Source organism: Hevea brasiliensis, chromosome 15 (genome assembly GCF_030052815.1).
Source record: "Hevea brasiliensis isolate MT/VB/25A 57/8 chromosome 15, ASM3005281v1, whole genome shotgun sequence".
NCBI lineage: Eukaryota > Viridiplantae > Streptophyta > Magnoliopsida > Malpighiales > Euphorbiaceae > Hevea > Hevea brasiliensis.
Genome location: NC_079507.1, coordinates 45,988,425 through 46,000,118, shown reverse-complemented (window position 1 = coordinate 46,000,118; position 11,694 = coordinate 45,988,425). Strand labels below are relative to the sequence as shown.

Below are 11,694 nucleotides of genomic sequence, written 5' to 3'. Positions count from 1 at the left end.
ATTTGAATTTTAAATTCCCAACAGGGGAATAAGTAATTTATTATGAGTTTTTACATTAAAATCACTAGATAACAGAGAGCAGGAGAGTTTTATGGCTTAGAGAAATTAAGTTTCCACATTAGAATGGCCTAATTGATCAATCAATGTGTGGGGGACAATTATTTGCACCAAAAATAATTATTCCATCTAGCTAATAATTTTTAGGCCTATGATTAATTAAATTGGTTTTTAAATTAGTTTTTATGAAATTAATGTAATTAAATTTTGTTGCATTAATTTAATTATGAAGCTTGAAATAAATGTTTATGAATTATTTTTGGTAGTTATTAGATATTTAAGTGATGAAAGTTATAACGGGTGGAAGTTATTACCAGGTTATGGGATAGGTTATTAGCAGTTAACAAAGTAATGGGTAACAGTTGCAGTAACTGCAATACGTGTAGAACATGAAGTGTGCAGGTTCCAAAATTTTCCAAAGGTCATCAGGTGCAGTTATAAATATTCATTGCAGTGCTATGGGAAAAGCCCCAATAACTTAGCCAACCAATTCAACAATCAATAACTCAATCAATCAATAAAAGACTCCAGCAGTTACTTTCAATTTTCAAGCATTGTCCATTTAAATTTCTAATGCAATTTCAATTTCCAAGCATTGCATTTACTTTAATCAAGTAATACAATTTCAATTCCAATTACTTTTAATGAGACAACCTCTCATATTTTAATTTACTCTATAATTAAAGGCGAAACTGTATTCAGTGCAGACGGTTCCTACAATTATCTGATTTAGAAGTTAGAGGCATATTCCAATCAATACACTTAGTATCTAGCACGCCTGTATGCAAGCTGTTTGTCAACCAAATTGTTTTTATAACTAACAATTTTTAATTTTTATCATTATTAACACTTGGGTCCTTATATTTCAAAAATAAATTATTAAATTTTTATATTTTGATTTCGTAAAAGACTAAGTCCTTACATCTATTTTATTGTTAAACATTATAGAAAAAGGCTAAAATATCCTTATCTTCTATCTTTCTGTGTAGACCCACACCCACACCATCATTTTCACCCTATACTATCCCATTCTCTCTTCCTTTTCCCTCCTCTTTTGTATAAACCAGACCCACACCAACGAGCAACGTCTCTGACAATTGATGAAAATGACTTGTGCTCCCTTCATTTTGTCCATTCCCTTCTTCATCCCTCCATGTGACCGCACATCGAGTACAACATAATAAATATCTTCAATTGTGAGGTGGAATTGATTGCTATAAGATTTGTGACTCAAAATCTTAGTAGATTTGGAAGAGATCTTTTTCTAATTTGAGTAGGAGTAATATTCCTTAATAGGATGGATCATTATTTACTATATTAGATAGAATTCTTATTATAGTGTTACTTCTAAATTGAGTTAAATTCCTAATTAGATTAGGATTATGGGACTAACTATAAATTGGATTATTTTTTTTTTTTTTTTTTTTTTTTTTTTGCTTTCACCCATAGCAAAGAGGGGTTGTAGCCCATTAAAGAGGCTTCAGAATAAGGTGAAGAATGGGCATAGTAGAAGAAAAAGAGACTATTGTCCATTGTAGTTAAACACGTCGTGTATAAGGTAGTTAAAGCATAATATATTAAGTTATGTTTAGAGAAAAATAAGAGCGACTAACTAATGTATTTACTATGAGTAGTTTACTGTAAGGGTTCTCTTGAGCATAATTAGGTTAATGGATAGTATATCTTTGAGCTTATAATTGTATAATTTATTTATTGATAGTGTAAGATAGCATATTCGTGATAGCCATATGCTGAGAGAATAAACCACATAAATATTGATGGTTTATGTGTTTGCTTTATTATTATTATTATTATTATTATTTTTTTTTTATAATTTATAAGTTTTTGCAGTTTTCAACAAGTGGTATTAAAGCTATAAGATGATTCAAATGAGTTTGGTTGAAAGTGGAGCTATTGCGACATGTAGCAGTCACACATGCACCAATGTGATATAAGCTTAAGGTAGTAGAAAATTGAAATTAAGGCGGAGCTTTTGATATAAAATCAAAAAGGTTGATGATGTAAGGATTTTTGAAAAGAAGCAAGTTTTGCCAATGATGAAAATTGAAGAGTTGAGAATATGAAGGGTTCAAGTTCAAGCATAAAGATTTGATAATTGGAGATATCCAAGAATTTCGAGATATGCAATGGTTAATGGATTTTGAGTCAAGGTGGATATTGTTAGATTTACAACTCAAAATCCTAGTGGATTTGGAAAAGATCTTTTCTTAATTTAAGAGGGAGAAATATTATTCAATAGCATAGAGGACTATTTGATATATTAGATAAAACTCATATTATAGTGTTATTCTTAAATTGAGTTGGATTTATAATTAGATTATGACTGAGATGACTAATACTGTAAATAGGAGTATTGTGGATAGTTTTTTTGGCTTTCACCAATTGTAGAGGAGCGCTCTTGCCCATTGAGAGAGGTTTCAGGCTAAGGTTGAGAACATGCATCGTCCAAGAGGAAGAGACTATTATCCATTATAGTTGAAGATATCTTTTGTGATGTATAAGATAGTTAAGTAGTAAATATATTGGGTTATGTTAAGAAAAAAATAAGAGGGACTAACTATATATTTATTATGATGATTAGTTTGATGTGAGGATCCTCTTTGGTATAATTGGGTTGATGGGTAGTATAATTTTTAGCTTGTAATTGTATGATTTATTTATTGATAATGGAAGATAGCATGCCTATGAACTTAGTCCTAAGTTGAGAGGATGAACCATATTGATGTTTTGGGTATTTGTTTTGTTTCTTTATAGTTTATATGCTTTCGCGGTTTGTAACAATTGCAATGGTCATATTGTTCTTAGCATTATTCTTGATGGGGATTGGCACGTTAAGAGATGAATTGTGGGGTCTTCTACAATAGCAAAGTGTTTGTTTTTGCTTGGAGCGCAACCTCCACCTTTTCCTATTTTGAATTACCCAGATTTGAGCAAGAATTGAGAATTTGCAATTGGATACAAAGAAAGAAAGAATTTGATTGGGAGCTTTGGATTTAATGAACGTTAAAAAATGGTCTTCTACACCATGAGTTAACATATTGAGTTGATGTTTATGCAACCATCCTCTCTTTTCCTTTACCTTCTTTTATGGCGATAAAATAATTTCTTAGAAAAAAGAATTGGTTTTATTAATTGATGATGATCAAGTAATGATGTAGATTAGAGAATCGATTATGCATTTTCTTTTTTTTTTTACCCCTATTTTTTTGTTTATGTTTTTCGTTTCAATTTTTTTTTTTTAAATGATTTGTGGATATCTTTGTTTAGGAAATGGGGGAGATCGTTCGATTGTTTGGACATTTTCATGTTGTTTTTATCAACTTTTTATGATGTTAGTATTTGTTGATGTTGAAAAAATAAGGGAGAGAGATAGATACTAGAAGAAAGAGAGAGGGCGAATAAAGAGAAAAATAGGAGAGAGAAGGATATAAGAGTGATAGGAGGAGAGAGTAATTTAGAAATTATAAAGTTTTTCCTCTCGTTAGACCATGATAATGAATTTTGACTATTAAAATATTTCGTTTAAACTAAATAAAGAACTTAATTATTAGATGAATGAAAATAAATTATATGATTTAAATAATAATTAGAAACTAAATAATAAATTATCCTTAAAAAAATTTTAATTGCATATAGAGAGTGTATTTTTTATTATTGACAAATAATTTCATAATTAATTATTTAAAATTCAATAATTTTTTACTAAAAGCTATCGGTGGAGTGGTGCAAAAGTTAGGAGGTAAATATTAGTGGATAATATTGTCTGTTTTAATTCTTTGAGTCTTGTGAATTTGTTTTTCAAGAAGGCAGATTTTATAATTTTATAAACCTTTAGTCCCCTTAACTTCTAGTGAATATGAAATTCTATATCATTCATATATAAGGAAACAAGAATATATATATATATATTTGAATAGATTAAGGTATTCTCTATATCCATTATGCGGTCTATATATTTTTTCAAGATTCGTGGCTGTGACTGTCACTCTTAATAATATCTTCTTCAATGATCAAACATGAATTCTTTTATTGAGAGTATAATGAGTTTTACCACTCCATCCTATACTTATTGATTAAATAAAATAAAATTTTATATCATATATTAATGATATAGGAATTTAAAAATTTAAATTTTAATAGCACCTTAAAAAAATTTTCAAAAAAGAAGAAAAAACAGAGGCAAATGGATTGACCATATTAAATTGCCACTTTTATTAATTATTACCAAGTGATTATTAATTCAACAAAGCAATTGCTCTGGGGCGACAAACACAGCAAGACCATCATACATAAATAAACATGAGCTAGCTCTAGCTCTGGCTCTCCGGCTGCCACAAGAAAGCAGCATCAGCATTCTCATCACTGCAATACAAGCAAGGATGCTGCTCAAACCCTTGTGCCTCTAACACCTTTCTAGCCAACATCACCACCTGCCTATTACTAATCAATTGATCAGATTGCTCTTTCAATACCAGTTGCACTGCATTGCTAAATGCTCCATAAGCTTTTCCTCCACTCTCAACTGGGTTCATATCTGCTGAAGTCTCATTTGCTTGGCACCCACTTAACAAAATTCCATCATCAGGCTTCAACAATTCAAGAAAATTATCGAATTCAAGCCTCGGAAGTCTGAATTTTAAGCTGGCATTGGCTCCAAAGCACTCTAACAACTGAGTGCCAATATCAGTTGTGTTTATGCCTGTGAGGGATGTCAAGTGTTGGAGTATTGATTCAAATGAGATGGCTTTAGGTTTATGAGAGGTTTGCATTTTTGGATCAGCTGTGATTAGTGAATTAGGCCCGATTTGTTCTTTCTCTTTGTCAATGAGACCACCACTGTGGCATGAATCTGAAAGAATTGTGAAGCTTGCTCCCTTTGGTAGCCGGTTCACTAGTTGCCTGAAGTCCATATCTGTATCATGTAAAATTTTATTTTTTTTAATATTTATTATTAGTTGTTATCCGAACTGATTTTATATTAGGGGTGTGCAAACGGTCAGTTCGGTTCCGAACAAAATCGAACCGATAAAACTGAAAACCGAAAATAAAAATTTTAAAAACCTAACCGAACCGATTGATAAGAGAAAACCGAACCGAATCGGATCGATAAATATCGATTCGGTTCGGTTCGGTTCGGTTTTAAATCGATCAAACCGAAATTTATAAAATTTTATATTTTTAACATTAAATCTAATTAATAAAACATAAAAACAAAAAAAATTAGAAATCAAAACTCAAAAATCTTAAGGTTCGGTTCGGTTTTCTTTGATTTCGATTCGGTTGGATTCGGTTCGATTTTTTTTATTTCTTATATATATTAATAATTTCCGTTCGGTTCGATTTTTTTAATTTTTTTATGAAAATAACCAAACCGAACCGATTAATCAAAATTATTAAAATTATAAACCGAATCGAACCGATTAAATTTTAAAACCGAATCGATTGAACCGAATTCAATAGGTTCAGTTCGGTTTTTCAGTTTAAACCGAAAACTGCTCTCCTCTATTTTATATGCACTTTAACTAATTATCTACTTAATGATGAGAATTAAACACAAATTGATAGGCAGAGAAACAAACTCATCAACTATCAATCAGACTAACACTCGTAGTTATATTAGTAGCATTCTATGAAAGCAACCAATGAATTGAAAGAAAAAAGGTAAATTACTTTTTTGATTCTTAGTCAAATTAATATATGCTTCTCCGTTTCCAAAAATCAATAATTTAATATTTGTCTGTCAAATTGAGAGTACCTCCATCCATATTTGAAAATAGTCTATTTTCTTTTCAATTTGATGAAATTAAAATACAAAAATTAAATCATTAATTTTTGAAAAAGCAGGAAACATGCGTTAATTTTATCATAATCCAAGAATGAAAAATAAATTTACCTTTAAGAGTATTTTTGTTATTTCTCTTACAATTAACATAAAATTTGACCCACACCTATCTTTTTTTTTAATTTTATTTTATCTTTATTTATTTTCGAAAAACAAGATTTGGCTTAGAATTGCTAATTTTCAATTTCAGGTTTCTCTGGATTATCACTTCGCAAGTTTTCATACCAAGACTTAATCCAATTAAGTCCATAGCGTCTACCCATTTCACCGTATCCCTCTTTTATTTTATTTTTTTTAAATTAAGATTAAGGACCTTTAGTTCGAGGGGTTAAAATAAAAGATTAAATCATTGGGGTTGAAATACAAGATTAAATCATTGAAAATTAAAGAAACATATGTCTTAATATAATTCAAGACCGAAAAGTATTTTACCAAAAAAAAAAAAAAAGCAGTACCTGTGATGAGATTGAAGTCACAGGGGACAATAGCCTCGTCCTGCCTAAAGAGATGGCCAGGCTTCAGAGAAGGGATTCTTGTTCCATGTCCACTGTAATGGAAATACAGGAGATCTCCTGGTTGAGCCTGATCAACCATCTGATCAAGAGCCTTCTTTATGTTAGCACCAGTCGGCATGACCAGTGATGACGATGATGAGGACCCAGGTGCAGGTGCATCAGTTAGGAGCTGGATATGGCTAGGGTCCAACCCAAATCGGTTGATAAGCACATCTCTCATGGCTAAGACATCATTAATGCAACCATGCAACTCGTTGTTGGTGTTTGGGTAATTACATCCAACCAAAACGGCCATGCTCTTCTTTCCATTCTCCATCTGAAGAAATTTCTTGAAAAATTAATGCTATGATTGGTAGAAGATATTGTGCTATAACTCTTTCTGAATTGCAATTGGTGCATGTTCTTTCATATATATAAGCTTATTTGTACTTGAAAATGTGCAATATAATATATGTTTCACTTGCAAGTTTTCTTTTGCATTAATTGGCTTTCAAGTGTCGAAAGGTTACTTCATAATTCAGACAAAATATAATATATAAAAATAAAAAAATAAGCAAATGCAAATAATTAGTGCTGCCCATGATCAGAATTCAGATCTAGACATGAGCACTATAGTTGTGCAGTGGACTTGCCGTGCAGGGCAGGTCGATGGGATGAAGAACTTGCTTTTATAGAGAGAATGTCAATGAAGCCACTTGCTCAATTTTGAGGGCTGTATTAAGTAGTTGTCGAAGTCGAACCAATTATGTTCAGCTTGCGAACTTGCAGTTAAAGAACTTGTACAGCTTGATATTGGGGATGGAGCTGAAGAAGAGGCAGCTTTCGTTCAGTTGTCGAGCATTTATTTGAGTGCAGAGAAAGGTGAACATGTAAGATACGCCGGAGGTTTGGTGAAAGAGGTATGAACAAACCCCCGAGGAACTAGTGTTATAGAAGGGGCATGGGTGGGATTGTGAATGAGTTCTCCGGAGATGTACAACTTAAGGATCAAGCTCAAATACATGCAATCCTGGGGGGCTATTATTTTTCCCTCCTAATTACATAGCCACATCATTAGCTTTATATGGAGAGTATTTTGTTTGATTTATAAATAAGGTTAAATCTATTTATTAATTAAAAGTAGATTATTATTTAATTCGACTTATAAGTTAAAAGAAACTACTTAAAATAAGTCATAAGTTATAAAAAAAATATATCATTTATCTATTACTTTTAAAATGACTTTTTGACAAAATAAAAAACTATATTATTCTAATAGTTTTTAAAAATACCAATACTATTATCATTTTAATTATTACAACACTCAATTATATATTTTTTTTATTATTTTGATAAATTAAATTATTTTTAAATATATTTTAATAAAACACTTAAAATATTTATTTTTAAATCAACTTATAAATTAAAAGTTAAATTTTGAGTTAAAAGTTAAAAGTAACCTATTAACACCTCAAAGCTGAACTAAAACTTCTTCTGGTTCGTAATCTAATGGAAAGAATGAGCATTCTTGGAACTTGAGCATTATCAGCACATAGTGATGCCAAATGGATATTGCAGATCTAATTATCCTGCAAATGAACTCCTCAGATGCCTAATATTTGATGCTGCTGGTAAAATTGCACATATTTAATGCTGCTGGTAAAATTGCACATGGAGTCCATAACAAGATGCAAAACACTTGATTAATGACTAAACCAAATAAATAAAGTTGCATTTAGAACATCAAAAAATCTAACCTTTCCCTGATGAGGGAAGCACAACAATAATCATCTCTGCATTGTTTGGAGGAAGATTTAACCGAAGAGGGTAATGTTTCCCATTCAATGGATTTCGAGAACACACCAGGATATCATCTAGCCTTGTTTCTTCCTTCAACCTTTGCTTCAATTCTTCCACCTCAGTTCCCTTGAAAGTAAAGGAAAGCTTCTTATTGACGTCAAAATCACCATTTTCGTTGGCCACACTGTAATGGATGAGCCTGCCTTCGTTTTTCATTGGTACGCCCACAAATGAATCATCAGACTGCAAATAGAAAAGCTCTGATCTTGAAAAGCTAGGTGGTGTACGCCATATTGCAGTGGGCGAACCCGGCTTAGAAGGTGCAACCTCAGCTTGATTACTAAGCTGTGGTCTCTGAGAATACAGTCGTTGATCAACTCGATTAGTGGCGGTTTGCGGTGGTGGATCTGTTCTCCTTATCTCTACAATATCAATATCCCACAAAATCCAATCTTGGGTTGAACTTCTACGAGGAATATCATGAGTAATGTGATTCCTCCAAGGTGGTAGACCTGCATTTGCACGTAAATATTGTCCATAACGAGTCTTGAGCTTGATTAGGTCTCCTTCTCTAATAGGCTGCCATTCCAGAGAAGAATCCAATCTTCTTGGCAAGCTTTGCAGGACTTTCTTGCCTGTCATCCCTAGCAGGAATGGCATGTTGGAGGCTGTTAGATACTTCCCATAATAACTTTTCAAACGCACAACATTGGCCTTTTCGACGATCTCCACCGTCCATCTTGCATTCTTGACTTCTCCATTTCGATCTTGGCTCACACATTCTTGATCATCATCTGCCAATAGGAACTTGTCATGGTGGCTTCGAAGCCGGATCACTTTGGCTTCTTGGAAAAGCTCCATAGCATAATTATTCTGGATTTATATGAAGCAACAATTAATTAAACCATCAAGAAAAATTATCCACGTAATGGTGTTTGGAAGGCATGAAAATATATGAAAAGATTTAGATCAATGATATGAATAATAATGATTGTGTAGACCAAGACATTGACTTTTCTTTTAAAATATTAAATAGAAAAAAAAAAAGTTAGACTTCTCTTAAAAAACTATGAAATTTAAAATTTGAGTCTAAATTAAAATTAAAAACAAACGAATATTGACTTGTTCAAATTTTACTGGCTTAATTGAGTTCTATCTTTATATTTTAATCTTTACCTTTTTATTTATATTTTCACATTTCAATAAATCGATATTGAATTGTTTCTCAGAAATTATGATATTAAATTTGAACATTTTTATCCTCAAAAAATTATTATTATTATTATTATTTATTTTCATTCAATTTCGATTAGAGCTCAAACTGCTATTTAGGTAAAAGCTTGATCATGAAATAAAAGAAAAATGAAATTTAAAAAAGGAGCATGAAAGAAAGAAACTCGCACCTCTTCTTCCAATGCATTTCTGTCACTACACACAGAATACACCGACTGAGACTCAGTCTCCGAACACTCTGAACCAGCAAAATCCGATGAAAACGAAGACGAAACACTCGATGCAGAGGATAAGTAACCAGGTATTGAATCAAATCCTAGTATATCCACCTTCCAAAGCACCCAATCTTGTGTAGCAGACCTATGTGGAACGTCATGAGTTACCGAGTTCCTCCACGGCGGGGTTCCTCCATTAGCACGCAGAAACGTGCCGGCTCTTGTCCTTAACTTCACGTGAAACCCTTCTGTTCTCGGCTCCCAATCGATCGTAATATCTTTCTTTGTTGCTGATATGATCTGCATAACTTTTTTTCCTGTCAAGCCTAGTAGAAATGACTCATTTGAGGCTGAAAGATACTTGCCATATGAACTTTTTAGTCTGATGAGGTGGGAATTGCTTTGAACGAACTCAATGGTCCAACAGGCTTTAGATGGGGATCCATCGTGGTCTTGCCGGACTGTTTCTTCATCTTCATCTGCAACTAAGAACTTGTCATGGTAGCTCCTGAGTCTTACTGTTTTTGCCTTGTTAAAGAACTCCATTAACTTGATTAGACAGAGAGCTCACAGGGGTTCTTTAATTTTTTTTTTTTTTTTCGTTTGAGATAAAGAGATGAGAATTAATGGAGAATTTTATGGGTAGGAAGTACTTTGAAAACGCGAAGTCAATCAAAGACCAATAAAACGCGGGGATTTTTCTTATCCCTATCTTGTTTGCCTATTTATTTGTTTATATTAATTTCTGAGCGTCTATAAAAAAAAAAAAATTTAGAGAGATTCAATTTTTCATTTTGATATTTATAAATTCTGTTTTATAAAATAATTTAATTAAATGTTTTATTATATTATTTTTATTTAATTTTTAAATTTTTATCATAATTTTTTTTAATAAAAAATATATTTATAAGTGATTTTTTATTAAATATATTAACAATTTACTAATAAATTATGAACATTTTAATCAAACATATAATTATTTAAAATTTTAAATACTTATAAACTGTTTTTAATAAGATAAGTCAAATATCTCTTAGACTCGATCTATTATGAATCAAAGAAATAAGATATATTATGAGATTCATTTATTAAATATATGAACTCCACATATTTATATTTTGAATTTATAATAGACCAAATATAGATAAAAATTTCTCTAAAATACGGTTTTATTTATTTGTTTTAAAATATAAATAAATTTAATAATATTAAATTAATTGTTATATAAAAATTAAATTTATATCTAAAATAAAATAATTTGAGTTGAGCATTCAAAGATGTTCAAATAAGAATCAATTAAAAAAAAAAAAAAAACTGATCATTTAAGAAGCTTTCATACGCGTTTTATCGTCTTAACAATGATTGAAGTGTTATTGGAATAAATGGTTTTTGTTATTACTGTAAAATAATATTGCAGGTCAATATTTTTATATATAATTTTAAATTTATCTATTTAATTTTGTCAAAATAAGCAATTTATATTGAAATTAAGAGATTGATTTAAGGTTATATTTGAAAAAAACAATTAATTATTTACATAGAAGGTCAAAGGTCGAATTTCAATTCATTCTCATTTCTTAGAAAATTTTTATGTAAAAAGAAAACAAAAAAAGCTGACAAATGTCAGCAAATTTGTTAAATTATTAAATTAATAAATTAATAAAATGGTATTTAACGTGCCATTGCAATTTGGGACGACCAGGTCAACATATAAATGAATAAATTGGTAGAAGATTAGCTCATAAAGTCTGCTCCTGTTGTTACGTATAGGGGAGAACAGTTTTCGGTTTAAATCGAAAAATTAAATCGAATCGATTAATTTGATTCAATTGGTTCAGTTTTAAAATTTAATCGGTTCAGTTTGATTCAGTTTATAATTTTGATAATTTCTGTTAATCGGTTCGGTTCGGTTATTTTCATAAAAAAATCAAAAAAATCGAATCGAATCGAAATTATTAATATATATAGGAAATAAAAAAATCGAATCAAATTGAATCGAACCGAATCGAACCGAACTAAAATCAAAGAAAAC

The 11,694-nt window shown here is 30.8% G+C and overlaps 2 protein-coding genes across 2 annotated transcripts; both read right to left on the bottom strand.

Moving 5' to 3' along the window:
• Positions 1–4,266: 4,266 nt before the first annotated feature.
• Positions 4,267–6,751, bottom strand: LOC110664979 (metacaspase-9). Its single transcript, XM_021824905.2, has 2 exons — positions 6,376–6,751; positions 4,267–4,990 (listed from the first exon to the last, which is right to left on the bottom strand). The coding sequence occupies exons 1-2, from the start codon at positions 6,749–6,751 to the stop codon at positions 4,389–4,391; spliced, it is 978 nt and encodes a 325-aa protein (XP_021680597.2). The 3' UTR covers positions 4,267–4,388.
• Positions 6,615–10,285, bottom strand: LOC110664972 (uncharacterized). The gene is made up of 3 exons (XM_021824890.2): positions 9,618–10,285; positions 8,172–9,087; positions 6,615–6,751 (listed from the first exon to the last, which is right to left on the bottom strand). The coding sequence occupies exons 1-3, from the start codon at positions 10,206–10,208 to the stop codon at positions 6,708–6,710; spliced, it is 1,551 nt and encodes a 516-aa protein (XP_021680582.1). The 5' UTR covers positions 10,209–10,285; the 3' UTR covers positions 6,615–6,707.
• Positions 10,286–11,694: the final 1,409 nt, after the last annotated feature.

Coding starts and splice junctions, on each gene's coding strand:
- LOC110664972 (XM_021824890.2), bottom strand. CDS start 10,208: ATGGAGTTCTTTAACAAGGCAAAAACAGTAAGACTCAGGAGCTACCAT. Junction 9,088..9,617: donor GAAATGCATTGGAAGAAGAG/GTGCGAGTTTCT, acceptor ATATAAATCCAG/AATAATTATGCTATGGAGCT. Junction 6,752..8,171: donor GCTTCCCTCATCAGGGAAAG/GTTAGATTTTTT, acceptor AAATTTCTTCAG/ATGGAGAATGGAAAGAAGAG.
- LOC110664979 (XM_021824905.2), bottom strand. CDS start 6,751: ATGGAGAATGGAAAGAAGAGCATGGCCGTTTTGGTTGGATGTAATTAC. Junction 4,991..6,375: donor TGACTTCAATCTCATCACAG/GTACTGCTTTTT, acceptor TACATGATACAG/ATATGGACTTCAGGCAACTA.